Source organism: Panthera leo, chromosome F3, assembly GCF_018350215.1.
Source record: "Panthera leo isolate Ple1 chromosome F3, P.leo_Ple1_pat1.1, whole genome shotgun sequence".
In the NCBI taxonomy this organism is placed as follows: domain Eukaryota; kingdom Metazoa; phylum Chordata; class Mammalia; order Carnivora; family Felidae; genus Panthera; species Panthera leo.
The window spans coordinates 31814711-31831744 of record NC_056696.1 but is presented as its reverse complement, the minus strand read 5'-3'; the positions used below and the strand labels follow the sequence as shown (position 1 = coordinate 31831744).

At 35.1% G+C, this 17034-nt stretch overlaps 1 protein-coding gene across 4 annotated transcripts in view; it reads right to left on the bottom strand.

Moving 5' to 3' along the window:
• LPGAT1 (lysophosphatidylglycerol acyltransferase 1) overlaps positions 1-17034 on the bottom strand; it is a 73746-nt gene that overhangs the window by 22113 nt on the left and 34599 nt on the right. For 3 of the 4 annotated variants that reach the window (XM_042925851.1, XM_042925852.1, XM_042925854.1), the window contains 3 exons: positions 13805-13900; positions 11613-11886; positions 7768-7894 (listed from right to left, as the gene is read on the bottom strand). In XM_042925851.1, coding sequence (XP_042781785.1) covers positions 7768-7894; positions 11613-11886; positions 13805-13900 — 497 coding nt within the window. Of the gene's footprint in view, positions 1-6195; positions 6755-7767; positions 7895-11612; positions 11887-13804; positions 13901-17034 lie in introns of those variants that run through there. The other variant, XM_042925853.1, reaches the window with a different exon arrangement.

Below are 17034 nucleotides of genomic sequence, written 5' to 3'. Positions count from 1 at the left end.
TTAATAATACTCTCCAAGCTAACATCAGAAATAACAGGTTAAAAATATCTACTATAAAAGGAATCTAAAACATGGGGTGGAGGGAGCTATATGTAAGTACTAATATATTCAGCATGGCATTATTAAAAGTCAAGAATAAAATCTGACAAGTCTATGACTAATAGGGAAATGGGTCATTAAATGTATATACTATGTAGGATTTTGGAAAGGCACTAAAAATGTAAAGACTTTATAACAATATTTTAAAATACTTACAAAATTTATAATCGTAACACCTAGTACATAGGAAGTATGGGTACAATGTTCATTAAAATGCTCTATGAAAAAGTAGCATACAAATAACTTTTATGCCTATTACAGCTACAGCTACATTAAAAACATACATAAAAACAAATATTAAAGGGAAATATAAAAAGGGAATTTTATGGGAGCATGCTGGAACAGCATCTTCCCTCTATGAAATATTTCCCATAGTTGCAAACTTTTATTTCTGAAAATAATTTTAATGTTTTACAAAGTACATAACAGAAGGCATCTAACAGCATTAGAGAAATGTACTCCTTTAACCCTCCCAATCTAAAATATTATCATTTCAACATGTCATCAACAAAAATCATTAATGAGATATTTCAGATTCCTTTTTCCTCCTAGTTGTTGAAATTCAGTGTGTATTTTACACTTAAAAAACATCTCAAATCAGACTAGCCACATTTTAGGGGCTCAACAGTCACATGTGGCTAGTGGCTGCTATAACTGGACAGTGCATGTCTAGACAGCATAAACTTTAGCCTTCGTACATTCATAAGTATTGCATTTCTACTGTATGCCAGCATTGCTCTGGGAATTGTGAAACAAGACAGATGAAGTATCTGCTCTCACGGGGGTTCAGTTCTAGATGTGGAAGACAGACAGCCATGAGCAAACCAGTAAGATTTCTAACAGCGATTGAATGCTTAAAGATGTTAGCTTCACCCTAATCTTTGTTTCATGGCAGTGGATTGTACTATCAGATTGCAGGATTATATACGTATTTCATACGTATGAAACCTGAGGGCTAAATAATATATAACATTTCAAGTGTATCACACTTGAAAAAGTTAAAGGTGATGACTTTGACATACATACTGGAAGAGGTGATCTCTATACTGCTAATGAGGTTGTAATCTGATGTCACCACTTTGAGAGCTATTTGACTCTACGCAATAAAGGTAAAAATGTGCATACCCTATGATCTGGCACTTCTACCGCTGGGCGGAGACACACCCTACTTTAACTCTCACAAGTACATGCTTAGTGAAAGAGGTATAAAAATGTTCATTCAACATTGTTTATTATAGTAGCAAAAATACTGAAGAAACAAGTATCCAACAGTAGGAGAATGAATAGATGATGTGTGACAATCATATCATGGGAACAGAATAGCGTGTTAACAGTTCAAATAAATGAAAGGGAACCATAAATGTAAAAACAAAAAGATCTAGGAAATAATACAGAGTGGAAAAAATACATGTTGTAAAATGATAAACTACATATGATTGTATACATTTTTAATAACATACAGAACATTATATGTTATAAATGTCTCTGTGTAATAACATTAGGACAGGAAGGTTACACACAAATTACAGTAGTGGCTTTGATAGTGGGAGAGAAGGGGTATGGAACTGGAAAGGGAAATAATGGCAAGATTTTGTTTTTAAGTAATCTTTACACACAGTGTGGAGCTTGAACTCACAACCCTGAGATCAAGAGTTGCAGGCTCTACTGACTGAACCAGCCAGGCACCCCTAGTGAACATATTTTCTTAAAAAATATTAATTAGTCAAATAATCATTTTCTGAATGAATTCCCTCCCTCCAAAACCAAAAGTAAGTTCCTGCTCAAAGTCCTTAATTGGATGTCTTCTCCAAAGTAACCAAAATTCCAATCAAATAAGACGTGAAAGCAACACCTTTTAAAATTTTTAAAATAAAAATATAAACTACTTCTGCACAAGAGGATCATTTTCTCTAACTCAATGTCTTATTTTTGGAGTGAAGACATTTATATTAAGGATATAGATTACTTTTGCTTTTATCCTTATAAACATTCAATCCCTGTAGTTAAAATCTAATCATGTTTAATTTTCCTATTAAGTTCTTAACGGCAGCACACTGTGCCAATTACTTCTTTAATAGGAATAAGCTGTCTTCCAGTGTGACAGTAATAACATAAAAGGGAAAGTGGGAGGAAAAAATGTTCCCTCAAATGTTTCTCATAATTAAGCCTTAGTTCCTTTTTTAAAACAAGCATTACTTTTGAAAAAGATCAATAATGTGGTTGTATGCATACTAATAAAAAATATTCCCCTGGTTAAATAATACATAATACTGGAAAGTAAGTAATAAGGAAGGACCTCTTTTCTCTTAAAATAATAAGTGGCTTAGATGGGGAAGGAACACTAATTTACTAACACTGGATTTGACAATAGTCCATACACGTTATATACCTTAATAATGGCACTTTGCATTTGTAAGGTGCTTTATGGTTTTTAAAAAACTTTTTAATCAGTATATCATTTGGTGCTTAAACAATGCACTCACTGAAGCTGGGGCAACCTCTAGCCAGTAAGGTCCTACGATGGTTTGCCTGAGGAGCTACGTGTGCATTGGGTTTAATTAGCAAAATGGTCTGGGTAATTAGTTACCACTTACTGCAAATTTTCTAAGGAATTAGCTCCAAACATTTGCCTTAAAAGTTTGACTTCTGACAGATAACAACACTATTTGTAAGATGGGATCTAACATATAACCATGTCACAAATTTTTACTTTCTCATTTATGTGGTATTTTAGGAAAGTATTTTATAACATATAGTAACATACATGTTTAGGGTTTGTCTCTTCCAGAAATCCTAAAAGTTTACATATAAACCCAAGAAGAAGTGAATGGACAATGTAGAAAACTGCTCTTGGGAAAAAAATAGTTTATTTCAGAACATTTAAAATAAGCTATTGCACTCTTATGCTTTTTCCTAAGCATCAATACAGAAACTTAAAACCTAGAAGAATGTTCTGCCGTACATTCTGGTAATCTAGATAGTCTTTTCTTATTTAAATAAAGACTAAATGTTTTCTAAGTATTTGGTTTTACTAATACATTATGACTGGAATCACTCTGAAGGAGAAAATGCCTTTTTTAAAAAAAGTTTTGGGGTGCCTGGGTGGCTCAGTCGGTTAAGTGGCCAACTTTGGCTCAGCTCATGATCTCGCGGTCAGTGAGCTCAAGCCCCGCGTCGGGCTCTGTGCTGACCGCTCAGAGCCTGGAGCCTGTTTCAGATTCTGTGTCTCCCTCTCTCTCTGCCCCTCCCCTGCTCATGCTCTGTCTCTCTCTGTCTCAAAAATAAATAAACGTTAAAAAAAAAAAAGTTTTATTTACTTAAGTAATCTCTAAATCAACGTGGGGCTCAAACTCATGACCCTGAGATGGAGTCAAGTGCCCCTCTGACTGAACCAGCCATGCGACCCCCAAAATGCCTTTTTTTGCTCAGAAATCTCCCTACACCTGTATATTCCAATGAGGTATAGAAGAGGCAGCAGAATTTACCTGGCAGCCTTGATAATAATTTCCAAGAAAAGAAATGTATCAAAGAAATAAAAAGTGGCCCAACTACTGATTAATGTTAACTAAGTGATGACAATCAATGATGACAAGTAAATTCTGATGGTCAGGAATGTTACAGTGTTCTAAGACTACCCCAGTCACCCAGAGGCACAGATGTATCACACGGGAAAGGACAGTTGCTGTCCTCCATGAAATATACCTAAAATGTGGTAAAAGTACTTCATAAATACAGAAACTTATTACAGACTTAGTGGTTACTGATGGTTAAAGTTTTCCTTAGCCTATTTATATTTTCAACTGGTAGTTTCTCTTGGAATTATGTTTCATTTAATAATTACCAACCCCAAATTTGCTTTGATTTGATCTAAAATGGTCTTTTAAGCAGTAGTCGTGTTGTAGGATTTATATATACAGTATTAGGTATTTTCATAACTTTCTACCAGCCGTATTATTTCTTTTAAAATAGAGCAATTAAAATACACTCAATACTCTAAGTGGCATCTGATAAATGCTGAGCAGAATGGAATAATTATTTTTGACTCTCACATGTATACCCTAGATCACACTGAAAAAAACTAGCAATGGTACCAACTTGCCCAGCTACACCATAATCTCAAGTAATCATTTCAATTAAATTCTCTAAGACTGATGTGGTGCTTTATTAAAAGAAAAAGTCATCTGGAGCTAGGAAGAAAATAAATACTTTCTAAATGATATGAAACAAAATTGGCTTGTACATATGGCTTAATAGAAAAGTTCTGGAAAAATTATGCTAAATTTCAGGGAAAAAGTACATTAACTAATAATTTTAAAATCTGCCTATACAGTTTCCTGAGCACCTTTTCCATCTCTCTAGGCACCTGTTCCCTGCTTTAAGTAGTCAGCGCTGTTTAGTTTTTCTTGCCAACCACCCCACAGTAAAAGAGAAAGATTTAACTTCAGTTATTTACATTATTCACATTTGTATATACGTGATTTCCAATGTCGCATTTTAAGTCTCTTATTCTAACTGGAAACATCTCATCCTTGTTTAAAACTTTTAAAATATAACCAAACAACTGGAGTGTTGGAACAAAAACCAATCTTTCTGAGAACAGGAAAAAAAAAATGAGTAAGGAGTACCATGTTTGTTTAAATTTATTTTAATTTCTATGGTGTTATTCCCGCCAGGAAAACTCCATGATAAACAATAAACAGTTTATTTTAGAATTGAGAAAACTGGAGGCGGGGGGGACAACTCCCCCCAAAACCCCAACCAAAACAAAAAGCCAATCTTTCTTTCCCTATCTCCCAGGGTGTCCAGATGGCCTTGAACAATACAGGCGGAGACCTAGTCAACCCGTGGGTGATAGAGATTTGTCCCTGGCAGCTGCCACAGACATGGCCCACATCCCTTCTCACAAGCTTCTTGCAAATCTCAAAACTATCCTGATGCCAAGACACCTCACTCTTTCTTGCCCCTTTCACTTCCCCTCTCTTTCCCATCTGAACTTAAGTCCTTCCCTTTTCCTAACACTGGTTAGACAATAAATTTTTTTTAGTAAATTTCTGTAAAGAACAGTGTATCTCTCAGGGTGTCTGGGTGGCTCGGTTGGTTAAGCGTCTGACTTTGGCTCAGGTCATGATCTCACAGTTTGTGAGTTTTAGCCCCATGTCTGGCTCTGTGCTGACAGTGTGGTCATGTGCTGATAGCTCAAAGCCTGCTCCAGATTTTGTCTCCATTTCTCTCTGCCCCTCCCCAGCTCACATACTGTCTCTCTCTCTCTCTCAAATATAAATAAACATAAAAAAAAAAAAAAACCCAACAGTATATCTCTTTACCTGTCACGAGACTCCTAGGGTGTGTGTGTGTGTGTGTGTGTGTGTGTGCGTGTGTGTGTGTGTGTGTGTGTATAAATAAATAACTGGGCATGATGTGTATTGTAATTACTATTTCAGGATATGGTTCTGTATCATGATTTCATCTCTGCTAATCTAATATTTTAGAATTTTCTTTATTATTTCTATGTCGGTAATAAAATTTCTATAGTCAAATATACTTCTGAGAAGCTTCACTTTTATCAACAGAAGTATTTTTTGTATCAAACTAACCATCCCACCTCTTCTATTTACTATTTGGTTTTGATCTCTAAATCAGGGGTCATTAATCTTTTTTTAAACCCGTAATCTATATTGAGACTAGACTGAAATCTGTGAAGCTTCTCTGCAGAAAACTGCACACATCTTGAACATTTTGTATAGAGAAGGAGTTGAAAAATTCAAAATTCTCTGAGGTCAGATGGTAGCTGCACTTGTGGTGAGGATAATGTAGAGAGAAGCTGGATCACCGTGGTATATACCGGGAGCTAACGTAACACTGTATGTCTGTCAAGTATACTCAAAATTTTTTTTTTTTTAATTAAAACAACATCTAGGGCGCCTGGGTGACTCAATTGGTTGGGTGTCCCACTTTTGGTTTCAGCTTAGGTCATGAACTCACAGTTCGAGTTTGAGCCCTGCGTCAGGCTCTGTGCTGACAGTGTGGAGCCTGCTTGGAATTCTCTCTCTCCCCCTCTGTCTGCCCCTCCCCCCTCACTTGATCTAACTGTCTCTCTCTCTCAAAATAAATAAATACAAAAAATTAAAACAACATCTGATTTTGAAGGCAAAAAAGAAAAATTCTCAGGTTCATCCATGAGACCCACAGTTAAGAACTCCTGCTTCAAGTGAATTTCAGGACCTTGCACTTACTTCTGGTAAAATAATTTTGCTAAAAATTGACATTTCTTGAATTTCTAAGATCCCTTATTATTCCATTCATTTTTTAATCCATAAAATAAAACTGTTTTCTACTTATTGGTTAAAAAAGAAAGCAGGGTGAACTATAATAGAATGCCTCTGTAATTAATGTTTTCTTCCTTGTCTCAGTTCCTTTTGGGTATGATGTGCTAGGAAGATCTACATATATCTGACTCAAATACAATCTACACATGTCCAGAACATACACCCAACAGTCATGTATTTTTGCTTGGGCATCAGAATTGAGCTTCATTTATAGATTACAATTTAAAAGTTTATTGAAGGCTAGATAAGCCTCTTCTATATGAAAATAAAACCGTTCCTGGAGAAATTCTTTCAAGGCCTGGCACACTGCCTTATATATAGTAAGTGCTCTGTAAGTAAAATGGACAACACATGTGAAATGTAGTCAGTACAGTTCTCAAGAATTACTTCTTATCTTACACATGAACTTCATAATTTGGCAACGTTAAGTCACACAGTGGACTCAACTGTAATTTTATAGTCCTCTCTTACACACCAAAAACGCAAATTGTAACATTTAATTTTAAGTTTTAAAATTTTAGTTTCAAATTATTCCAAATTTGTACTTCTATGTGTAAAACTATGATGGTTTATCTATATGAAAACATGTACCTATCTACTTGCAGTGAGTATGTAATTTGAGTAGTTTTCCGCTTGAATTGAGGGCTTTTGTGGCAATTGTGATCTTTCAGTGGACCAACTGCTCAGTTTGTAACTTAGCTGCCATGGGTTGAGTGAGATCTTTGGCCAGGAAATACAGTAAAGATAAATGGCTTATAAAGCGGTCAAATCTATCCAAGCCTCATCAGCATCATGCTTTGATATAAATACCTACACATATTTGCATGATACTCTTTTTTAAAAAGCAATCTACTTTTAAAAATCTCAAGAAGCTGCAATATTCAATACATGTTTTTGCTGTTGTTTATGCAAATGAACATGTTAAAATGTTAAATATTAAAATACTAAAAATTTTAAAGTAGAAGTTTCAGCTAAATTCTCAATTTAATCATTTGGAAAATCTTATGTGATTTAATGACTTAAAAACAAATTTCATTTCTATTCATACAAATCTGCTTTGCCCAAATGAGTATATATTTATGTTTGATGTTTGCCCTTAATCACCCTTGCTCAGAGTGTCAGGCCATCAAGTAATCATAGTGCCTCTAGAATACCATTTTGAGAGACTTTTATCACTCAGTGAAAATAACTACTTCAAATGATATTTTCATATTAAAAATTCAGCATAAGAATGATTTTGAGCCAACTATTTTCACTATTGATTAAAAATTTAATTTTAAAACACTGCTTGAGATAATACTTTAAGTTGGATATATGCTGAGTACTAACACAAAACTCGTACCTGTAATGTACATGTGTGACTGTTGGTTTCCTGTATCCAAGGATCCAGGTTTGAATATCTATGGGTTCAGCTTTGGGATAAGCTATAGTTGTATCTATTATCCACTGGAGGCCTTTTGACTTGCTCTCTGAGGACAAAACAAAACAAAACAAAAACACTTAAAATTAGATCAATTTTTACATTATTTACAGCAAATAATATAGTACAAGTAAAGCATACTGATGTATCTTTTGCTTTAAGAAAACAGATGAACTTTGGTTGTTACTGTTTTATATGATATAAGGATGTATCATTTAGTGTATCATCTTCATTTAGGATGAAACCAAGCATTTCCTAATATATTATAAAATGGCTGAATCTCAAACAAATTAACAAATAACAGAGCACTATTATTTATTGGACATGCACCATTCAAGCATTCAATACAATTACTTACTATCAAAGTCTAATTTATATTTTATCAGTCATAAGAACTGGCCTATCAAAAAGTCAGAAGCTAAGGTATCACACAACAAAAGTAAAAAAAAAAAAAAAAAAAGTAAAAGTAAAAAAAAAAATTAATAAATACTGGAATAAGGTCCCAAATTAAGCATTTTAGTGTCACACGATTGTCAGTTGCTGTTTTTATTTAACACAAACTCCTCCCATTTTAGCAGGAGTTCTATACAAATAAAGCAATAAAGCTGTCCACCCTTTGGTAGGTACAACAGGTAACTGCTATTGTGAGAGGCAGTAAGAAAGTTCTGTTCACTTTGGTCCTCTGCATGCTGCTTTTATTCCCCGCATGGAGTTAGAGCAAGAATTGAGAGATGAATCTTCCCAGAGAGTACAGATAGCCAGACTTGTGTGATAGTCTGTCCTTTGTTTGAAGTATTTAAGAGATCTCTAAAAAAATAAAACTTAAACATAAGACTAAATGTGCATTAAGAATTAATGATATTTTACTTGTGTATATCAAATAGCTAAAAGCTGACCTTTGAGTTAAAAAAATTTTTTTGATAATATTCTGAAGGGGAAAAATACCCATAAAAATAGGTTTAAAAAAAAGAAAAGAAAGAAAAGAAAGGGCACCTGGGTGGCTCAGTTGGTTGAGAATCCAATTCTTGATTTCAGGTCAGGTTATAATCTCATGGTCATGAGATCAAGGCCCACGTTGGGCTCCACGCTGAGCATGGGGCCTGACTGGGATTCTCTCTCTCCCTCTCTTTTCTGCCCCTTCCATGCTCATGCTCTCCCTCCCACTTTTTCAAAAAATAAACTATCAAAAAAAGGGTTTAAACAAAAATTAGGTAAAATAATAATAATGTTTAAGTAACCTATTGGTAAAGGAACAGAGTATTTATGTAAGGAAACACATTTTAACAAGTTACCAATGATGTACATGCTGAAATGATTAGGAGTAAAGTATATACTGATGTCTGTAACTTACTTTGAGTGCATTAAAAAAAAGAAGATGGACTAATGGATGGATAGAAAGGTAGAAAAAGACAGGATAAAGTAAATATAGCAAAATGTTAATTACAGAATCTATTTGGCCAGCTAGTGGTATATGTGCTGCCGAAGCAAGCACTCAGCTAGTGGATATTAACTACAACATTCAGCTTTTGTGGATGCTTAAAAAGTTTTATAACAAAATGGTTGGGAAAAATCATCAGAGTTCAGTTTAATATATATTAAATCACACAATAAACAAAAAAATACTAACCCTTAATCAGACACAACTTAATTTTGATATGTGTATGGATCACATATTAAAACAGATATAAAGGCCTGTTTTGTGTTTATATGGAACAAAACACTAAACAGTGAATATGAATACTAAAGAAAATAAGACACAAAATACCAAAACATAGAGAAGAAAATGGTAAAATACAAGTAAAACTAGTTTTAGGGTATATAACTTTCTAGAATTTATTTTTCCTAAACATCTAGAATAAAAATTTTAACTAAGGTAAGATAAATTATAAACTACTTTGCTTTGGTTATAAAAAGAAATTGTTTCTCTCCAAAAGAAAAAAAATTTCTTCACTATTGTGTGATCAATATGACAATTGCCCCTACCTTTGAGATCTAGACACCACAGGGTATTATTGACAGGATAAAACTATTGCAAAACAGCAGTCTTTATTAGTGCAACTAATTCTATTTGGAAGACCTTTGCCTTCAAGCCTTGGCTTGGCTGACATTGCCACAGTGGCTGTCTGAAGCTATTCTGAACTTTCCTTTTCTATTAAAAGATTATTTCAATTTGTCTTTTTAATAGATGATGAAAGATTAAGAGAGCTGACTGCCAAGCAGCTGCTTAAAAAAACACATGAATGGAAAACTCAGTGCAATCTTACAGGCATTATCTCTATGTCTGGTCCTAACCCTCATTTAAAAACACATATTTCTGAGGGCCAATCATTTCTATTTTTATTTTATCTGAAGAATATATTTTTTAAATAGTAAAACACTACTGAGGAAACAGGCCTGGTGAGTTTCTTTCAGTTTTTTAATTTATCATTTGTCACCAAATTTCACAGTATCTCAGATAAACTTGTTCAAAACAGTCTTCGTGTTACTGGCACAAATACCTTCTGCAAACCTTCACAATGCACCAGGCTATCTCCAAGACAGTTGCATCTTTGAGTGTGGTTTGCATTTTCCTGGCCATAAAAGTAATACATACTCATTATAAAAAAAATTCAGGGGGTGCCTGGGTGGCTCAGTCGGGTGAGCGTCAGACTTCGGCTCAGATCGTGATCTCAGGGTTCCTGAGTTGGACTCTCCACCATCAGCACGGAACCAGCTTCAGATCCTCTGTCCCACTCTCTCTCTCTGCCCCTCCCCTGCTCTCTCTCTCTCTCAAAAATAAATAAACCTTAAATTTTTTTTTTTAATTTCAGAAAAGTATTAAGAAATGGGGGAAAATCATCCATAAAGTTATAGCTCTGAGAAGCAATCACTGATAACATCTGGAATCTCTCCTTGAGCTCATCTCCTACATTTGACACATTTGAGCTCATAACAGTTTCACTAGAGTTGTATGTCCCTCGCACTCCATTAACATGATACAGCATGAGCCTTTTCCAAAGCCATAAAACCCCTCTGTAGACATCATTTGTAATGGCCGTAGTTACTATAGTAACTAACTATATTGTGTTGGATGGATATTTGATATTACTTCTCTGTTCTCCCCTCTATTTCCAATTTTTTGCTATTAAAAATAATGCTGAGAAAAAATTAAAAATTAAAAATAAATATATAAAAATAATGCTGGGATAAACCCTTTGGCCGGTATTTCAGATTATTTCCTTTTGATAAGTATTATTTGTAGTGGAATGATGGGAGTCATTTGAAGGCTCTTCATAAACCCTGTGAAACTGCATTAAGTTCATATTCTTAAAAACAAACCCTCAAAACTTTCTACATTTGATAAATGAACGAAATATACATTATTACTATTTCCATTTGCGTATCTATCATTAGGTTTTCAAATCAGTCATTTCTATTCCTGTACCTTTAACCTAGCAATTCCATTCTAGGAATCTATACTACAGACTTCCACAGATATGTAAAGATATTTATATGGATGTTTACTGCAGAAGTGGAATGACTAGAAGCATGGGTAAGCAGTGTAAGGAAAGACACCTTTGACTTTATGCATTTCTGGGTTATGTGAATAAATGATTATAAGCATGAACTCTGTAAATAGAAACATTAAAACATTAAATTTTCATCTTCTCCTTGAGTATTATTGCTATTTGATAAAAATTATAAAAAAGAACAATAATGTTATCTTCTGGAACTCCAGATAATCCCTGAGTTCCAACAAAAGAAAAAAATGCTAAAAACCATCATACCTAATTCTTTAGCATCTCCTTCTGATGGACTTCCATTTTCCTGTCGTGCTACAAGTGCACTCAAAATAATGTTTGTTGCCCCGATCCTTGGCAGAGTGACATGTGTAAGAAATGGCAAGTTATTTTTCTTGGCAAATGCTTGACTTGTTTCTCGCCTCTTCCTGAGGAAGCCCCCTTCTGGAAACAAAACAATCCATTTTCGATCTCTGCTCCTGTAGTTATTTTCTAGGTGCTTTTTGAGAAGAAGAAGCTGCTGGTCACGATGTGATTTTCCCTATGAAGGCAGATACATATAGAATAAGTAAATATACATTGGAAATTAAGATGCCATAAAATTAAATAGAAACAACAGTTTCTAAAGTATCGTGATGTCCCCCCTCCTCCCTCCCCTTCTGACCACAGTGGTAAAATCAAGTGATTAGCACTTATATTACATTAGCACTCCAAAAGAAAAACACTGCTCTACTTGCTCCTGAGAGTTCACTCATTCATCAGATCAGTGACTATTTACAGAGCCCCTGCTGCTCAGCAGGCACTGTACTGTCCCACACACTGGAGATAGAGAGGTAACAAGAGACCCTCACGGAACTGACTCAAATGGAAACGACAGAGAACTACAAAGTGTAAACTCAGTTGGTGATGTGTTAGGAATAAAAAGAGTAAGAGGATAGAGAAGGCCGACAAGGTCAGGGTCAGCAGCCCCAAGGAGGCGAAACTGGAGCAAGGAGCTAGTAATGCGAGGGCCCCAGTCAAGTGGAGAGGAGAAGCAGAGTCTTCTAGGTGACAAGAGCAAACAGGACAAAGGCCCTGAGATGGGAAGGAGCTCTGCATGTTCAAAGAACAGTTCCAAGGCCAGTGTGGCTGATGGGTGAAGAGTGAGGAAGACAGAGGTAGGAGGGGAAATTGCAGAGAGGCTCCAGCGTGTGCTTTTATTCATCTCTCTGCTCAGAAGCACCAAGAGTGTTTCCAGAAGAAACCAGATAATTGCACAGCATATGAAAAACAAAAATGTTCTGTACATAAAATTGTCTGGAGTAAAGTATATGTGTTTTCTCACACCTACATTCACAGAGCTTAGAAGTTTTTCTACATACTTCCAGCTTTGTGGTCTCCAGAAGGTTTCCAGAATTTGTGGTTCTCATATGAGGCTTAATCAGATTCATCAGTTATTCATTAAGTAATTATTATGTGCAAGGCTGAAGCTGCTAAATATATAAATACCAGAACAGTGAAGCATTACCATACATAAAAACTCCTGCATATCGTATTTCAGTTTTTGAGAAAATAAAGCGTGTGATCCTTAGCATACAGGGAGATACTATCATGTAGTGCTGACTGGATAAGAAGGTAGGATTCTTTCTCAGACAGTGAACTATCCCTAATGCTTCGGACCCACTCTCAATCTACCTTTCTCTAACAAACCCATATTCATTCTTTACATTTGTGCCAAATATCATCTTCTACTCTACAGTTTTTCTGGATTCAAAAACATAAATAAATAAATATTTTCCGTATTCATAAAAAGCTGATGGATTCACTTTTCCTAATACGAGTCACCAAAATATATATATTTATCTATCTATCTATCTATCTATCTATCTATCTATCTACCTACCTGTCTACCTACCTACCTACCTACCTACCTACCCTACCTACCTACTGGTAATTTAGATACCTTCTTAGAACAATGACTTGTAAATAAAAATAATAGTGAAAATACAGATGATGATAGGGGTAATTGTGATGAAAATGACAATGAAGGGGGCAGGCACTGTTCTGAGTGTATACTTAATTTAACCCCTACACCCACCCAATGAGGGGAGTACCTATTATTCTCATCTGAAAAATGAGGAAACTGGAAATTTAAATAACTTGCCTGATTCACATGGCTAAGAAGCAGAAGAGCTGGGAATGTGGCGGGTGCTTGATAAATCGTTACTAAGCATTGCACTGTTTAGATAGGAGGAGGAGGATAGAGACTAAAGTATTTGCAATGTCACCATTTCACTGCTTGAGCATACTCAAATTCAGATTGAAATAAATGTTTCAGAGAACAAAGATTTGGAGGAAGAGCTCCCTAAGATAGTGTAACTGGCTCTATCTATTATAATTGGTCTTGTTATGCCCATGTTTATAATAAATTGTCAGGTTAATCAGGCTATCACTGTTAAAAAAGAATACTCATTACTTACCTGTCTTATAAAGAAGTCTCCATGAATCAGAGAAACAATTCCAAAGTTTGTATACTTAAAAATATGGTCCATCAACCACATCATTTGAGCAACAACCTAAAATATATAAAAGCAAGAAATAATTATACGTTAAACAGAAGCAACCTGCTATAGTCTAGCCAGGTCTCTAATTTTTAAATATAATTATCCAACCACACTCTTAATTAACCTAAATATCTTAAATCTAGTGTTTATTTCTACAATTAAAGCACAAAGTCTCTATGAACAGTTACTGGTATTGATTCCAAGTCCTGAAATCCCAAGTATGTTATTGTGCAACAAACAAAATTTTTTTTATTTTCTATTATTATTATTATTATTATTATTTTTAACGTTTATTTATTTTTGATAGACAGGACACAAGCAGGGGAGGAGAAGAGAGAGAGGGAGACACAGAATCTGAAGCAGGCTTTAGGCTCTGAGCTGTCAGCACAGAGCCCAACGCGGAGCTCAAACCCACAGACCATGAGATCATGACCAAAGCTGAAGACAGTCGTCCAACTGGCTGAGCCACCCAGGCGCCCCTTTTCTTTTCTTTTAGAGAGAGAGAGAGTGAGTGGGGAAGGGGGCAGAGGGAGAGAGAGAATCTTAAGCAGGCTCCACACTCAGTGTGGAGCAGGACATACAGGGCTCCCATGACCCTGGGATCATGACCTGAGCTGAAATCAAGAGTCAGACACCCAAATGAGCCACCCAGGAATTCCTGAATTAACTTCTTAAATTTGGACTTAACCATTCCAAATTTGCTCTCCCTAAGCAAAGTCTCTGGTAATTCTTACAGAACTTGTAAAATTATTTGGAAACAATAAAATGGCTAATGTTACCAAATGAGGGCAGTAAGTTTAATAAGCACTAAAGCTTTATAAAATGGGACTTTAGTATGGAAACCAATTTGACAATAAATTTCATATTAAAAAAATAATAAAATAAAATAAAATGGGGTTTTAATAGCTAAAATATTAAAAGTTATAAATTATAAATATATAAATGTATTTTACATATAAATGTAAAATTATAACATTTTATAAAAGTACAAAAATGTCCAAAATACACGAACATTTAAAATTTCATTTAATAGAATGATTTAACATTCTATTACATTAAGAAGAATATTTGTTACTTTATGCAAGGCTATCCTCTTCCCCAGCAAAAACATATTTACAGAACTGGGGCCCCTGGGTGGCTCAGTCATTTGAACATCCTAATCTTGTTTTCGGCACAGGTCAAGACCTTGTAGTTCGTGGGCTCAAGCCCTGTGTGGGGTTCCACACTGTGGAGCCTGCTTGGGATTCTCTCTCTCTCTGCCCCTTCCCCATGCTCACTCGCTTTCTCTCTCTCACTCTCTCTCTCTCTTAAAATAAATGAATAAATTAAAAAAATTTACAGCACCTCAGTTCTTAAACACAGAAATAGTATCCCTTGCTGATAAGAATTAATATTCATATTAAGAGTGAGACTTTATTTCAAACAAATTTCAAAATTATAAGTAACTATAAACAGGGGTCTAATTAATAAACTGGTTAATTGTTCTTCCCTGCTGAGGAAATAGCATTCCTGGTTATAATCCTTAAAGGAATTAATTAAAAGCTACAACCTCAATCAAGAGTGCAACAGAGCTCTACTTTGGTTTCTATGGGAATAACATATGTAAACTTCACCTCTAAACACCAAATTATATGAACTTAAATATTAGGAAAAAAGTAAGCATCAATACCATTGCTGCTTTTACAAAAACACTAAAAAAGCTGACAAAGAATGTAACATTAAAGCTTCCAGCATAATTTTTCAGCATCACTAAATAGGTCAATTACACAACTCATACTTCATTCACACTACTATGTTAAATCACTTTACAAAATAAAGATACATGCTCAGTGAAGTACTGATTCCCCAAGTCAACTAATACAGAATAAAATGATCACCAACATCTCACTTTTCAGTCTTGTTTTGTAATGATGACTACTTGTTTAAATAAACTGAAATCTGAACTAAATGGAATCTGTTGAAAAGTGCCCCAAGGAACAAAACAGAAAGCAAGTGACTTCAACCTATAAAATACTTGAGCTTTATACACAGTATGAAGTTTAGTGGCAATTTATTAATTTCTGGGTTTAAAATACCAACACTAAAGGAATGAGCTTTACTTGTTCTAGCTTTAATGTATTTAATGTATATAACTTAACCTTGTACTTACAGTGGATTTGCCTCTTCAGTTAGAAGGTCACCTAAAACAAATCAGTTCAATAAGATAGCCAAGCTATCTTCTAAGATTTGTATGGATAATTCTGTCCTAACTTATTTTATTTATTTTTTAAAGTTTATTTATTTGAGAGAGAGTGCATGCACACACAAGTGGGGAAGGGCAGAGAGAGAATCCCAAGCAGGTTCCGCAGCATCAGCGCAGAGCCTGACGCAGGGCTTGAACTCACTAACCGTGAGATCATGACCTGAGCCGAAATCAAGAGTCAGACTCCCAACCAACTGAGCCACCCGGGTGCCCCAAGTCCTAACTTATTTTAGGGGAAATGTTACAAGTCAGCAAATGTTTATTACATGTCTAATAAAGTTCTTTTGACAAATAAAAAAAGTTTTTAGTTTTATCATCAATTGCCATAAAAGAACATGCCTCAAGTCACAGATACTTATTTAAAAGGTACCAGCACATTTAGAAAATACAATTAATCCTTTGTTTCATATTCCTCAAAAGAAGCTCAGTAAATACCAGCTGCCTGAAGCAACTCTTGTCAACGTTTCATAGGCCTGTCACTGAGAAATTTCTTAGGTATCTTCAAGAAACAAAATTGGCCCATATCAATTATTCTTTATCCGGAAGCACAGATTTTCTACATATCAAAAGATCTAGAGAGGCTTACATGAAGGACTCTGTTCTTTATATCCTTCTGAAATTATAGTCAAGTCAATGGTTCTCCCTTTTAGAAATTTCTAAGGCCGATTTTGGCTGTCACATTGACTAGCACATGCTACCGGCACTTAGTGGGTAGTAGCCAGGTATGGAAAACATCCAGCAATAGCCAGGACAGTTCAGAACACAACACAACAGTCCGACCAAAATGCCAACGGGACGCCCGCTGAGTAACACTAACGGGTGTTACAAGAAGATTCCTGAATTCTAAAAGCTGTTTACACTCACATCACAATTAAACTAATATTTTTTAAAATTGGGCCACAAT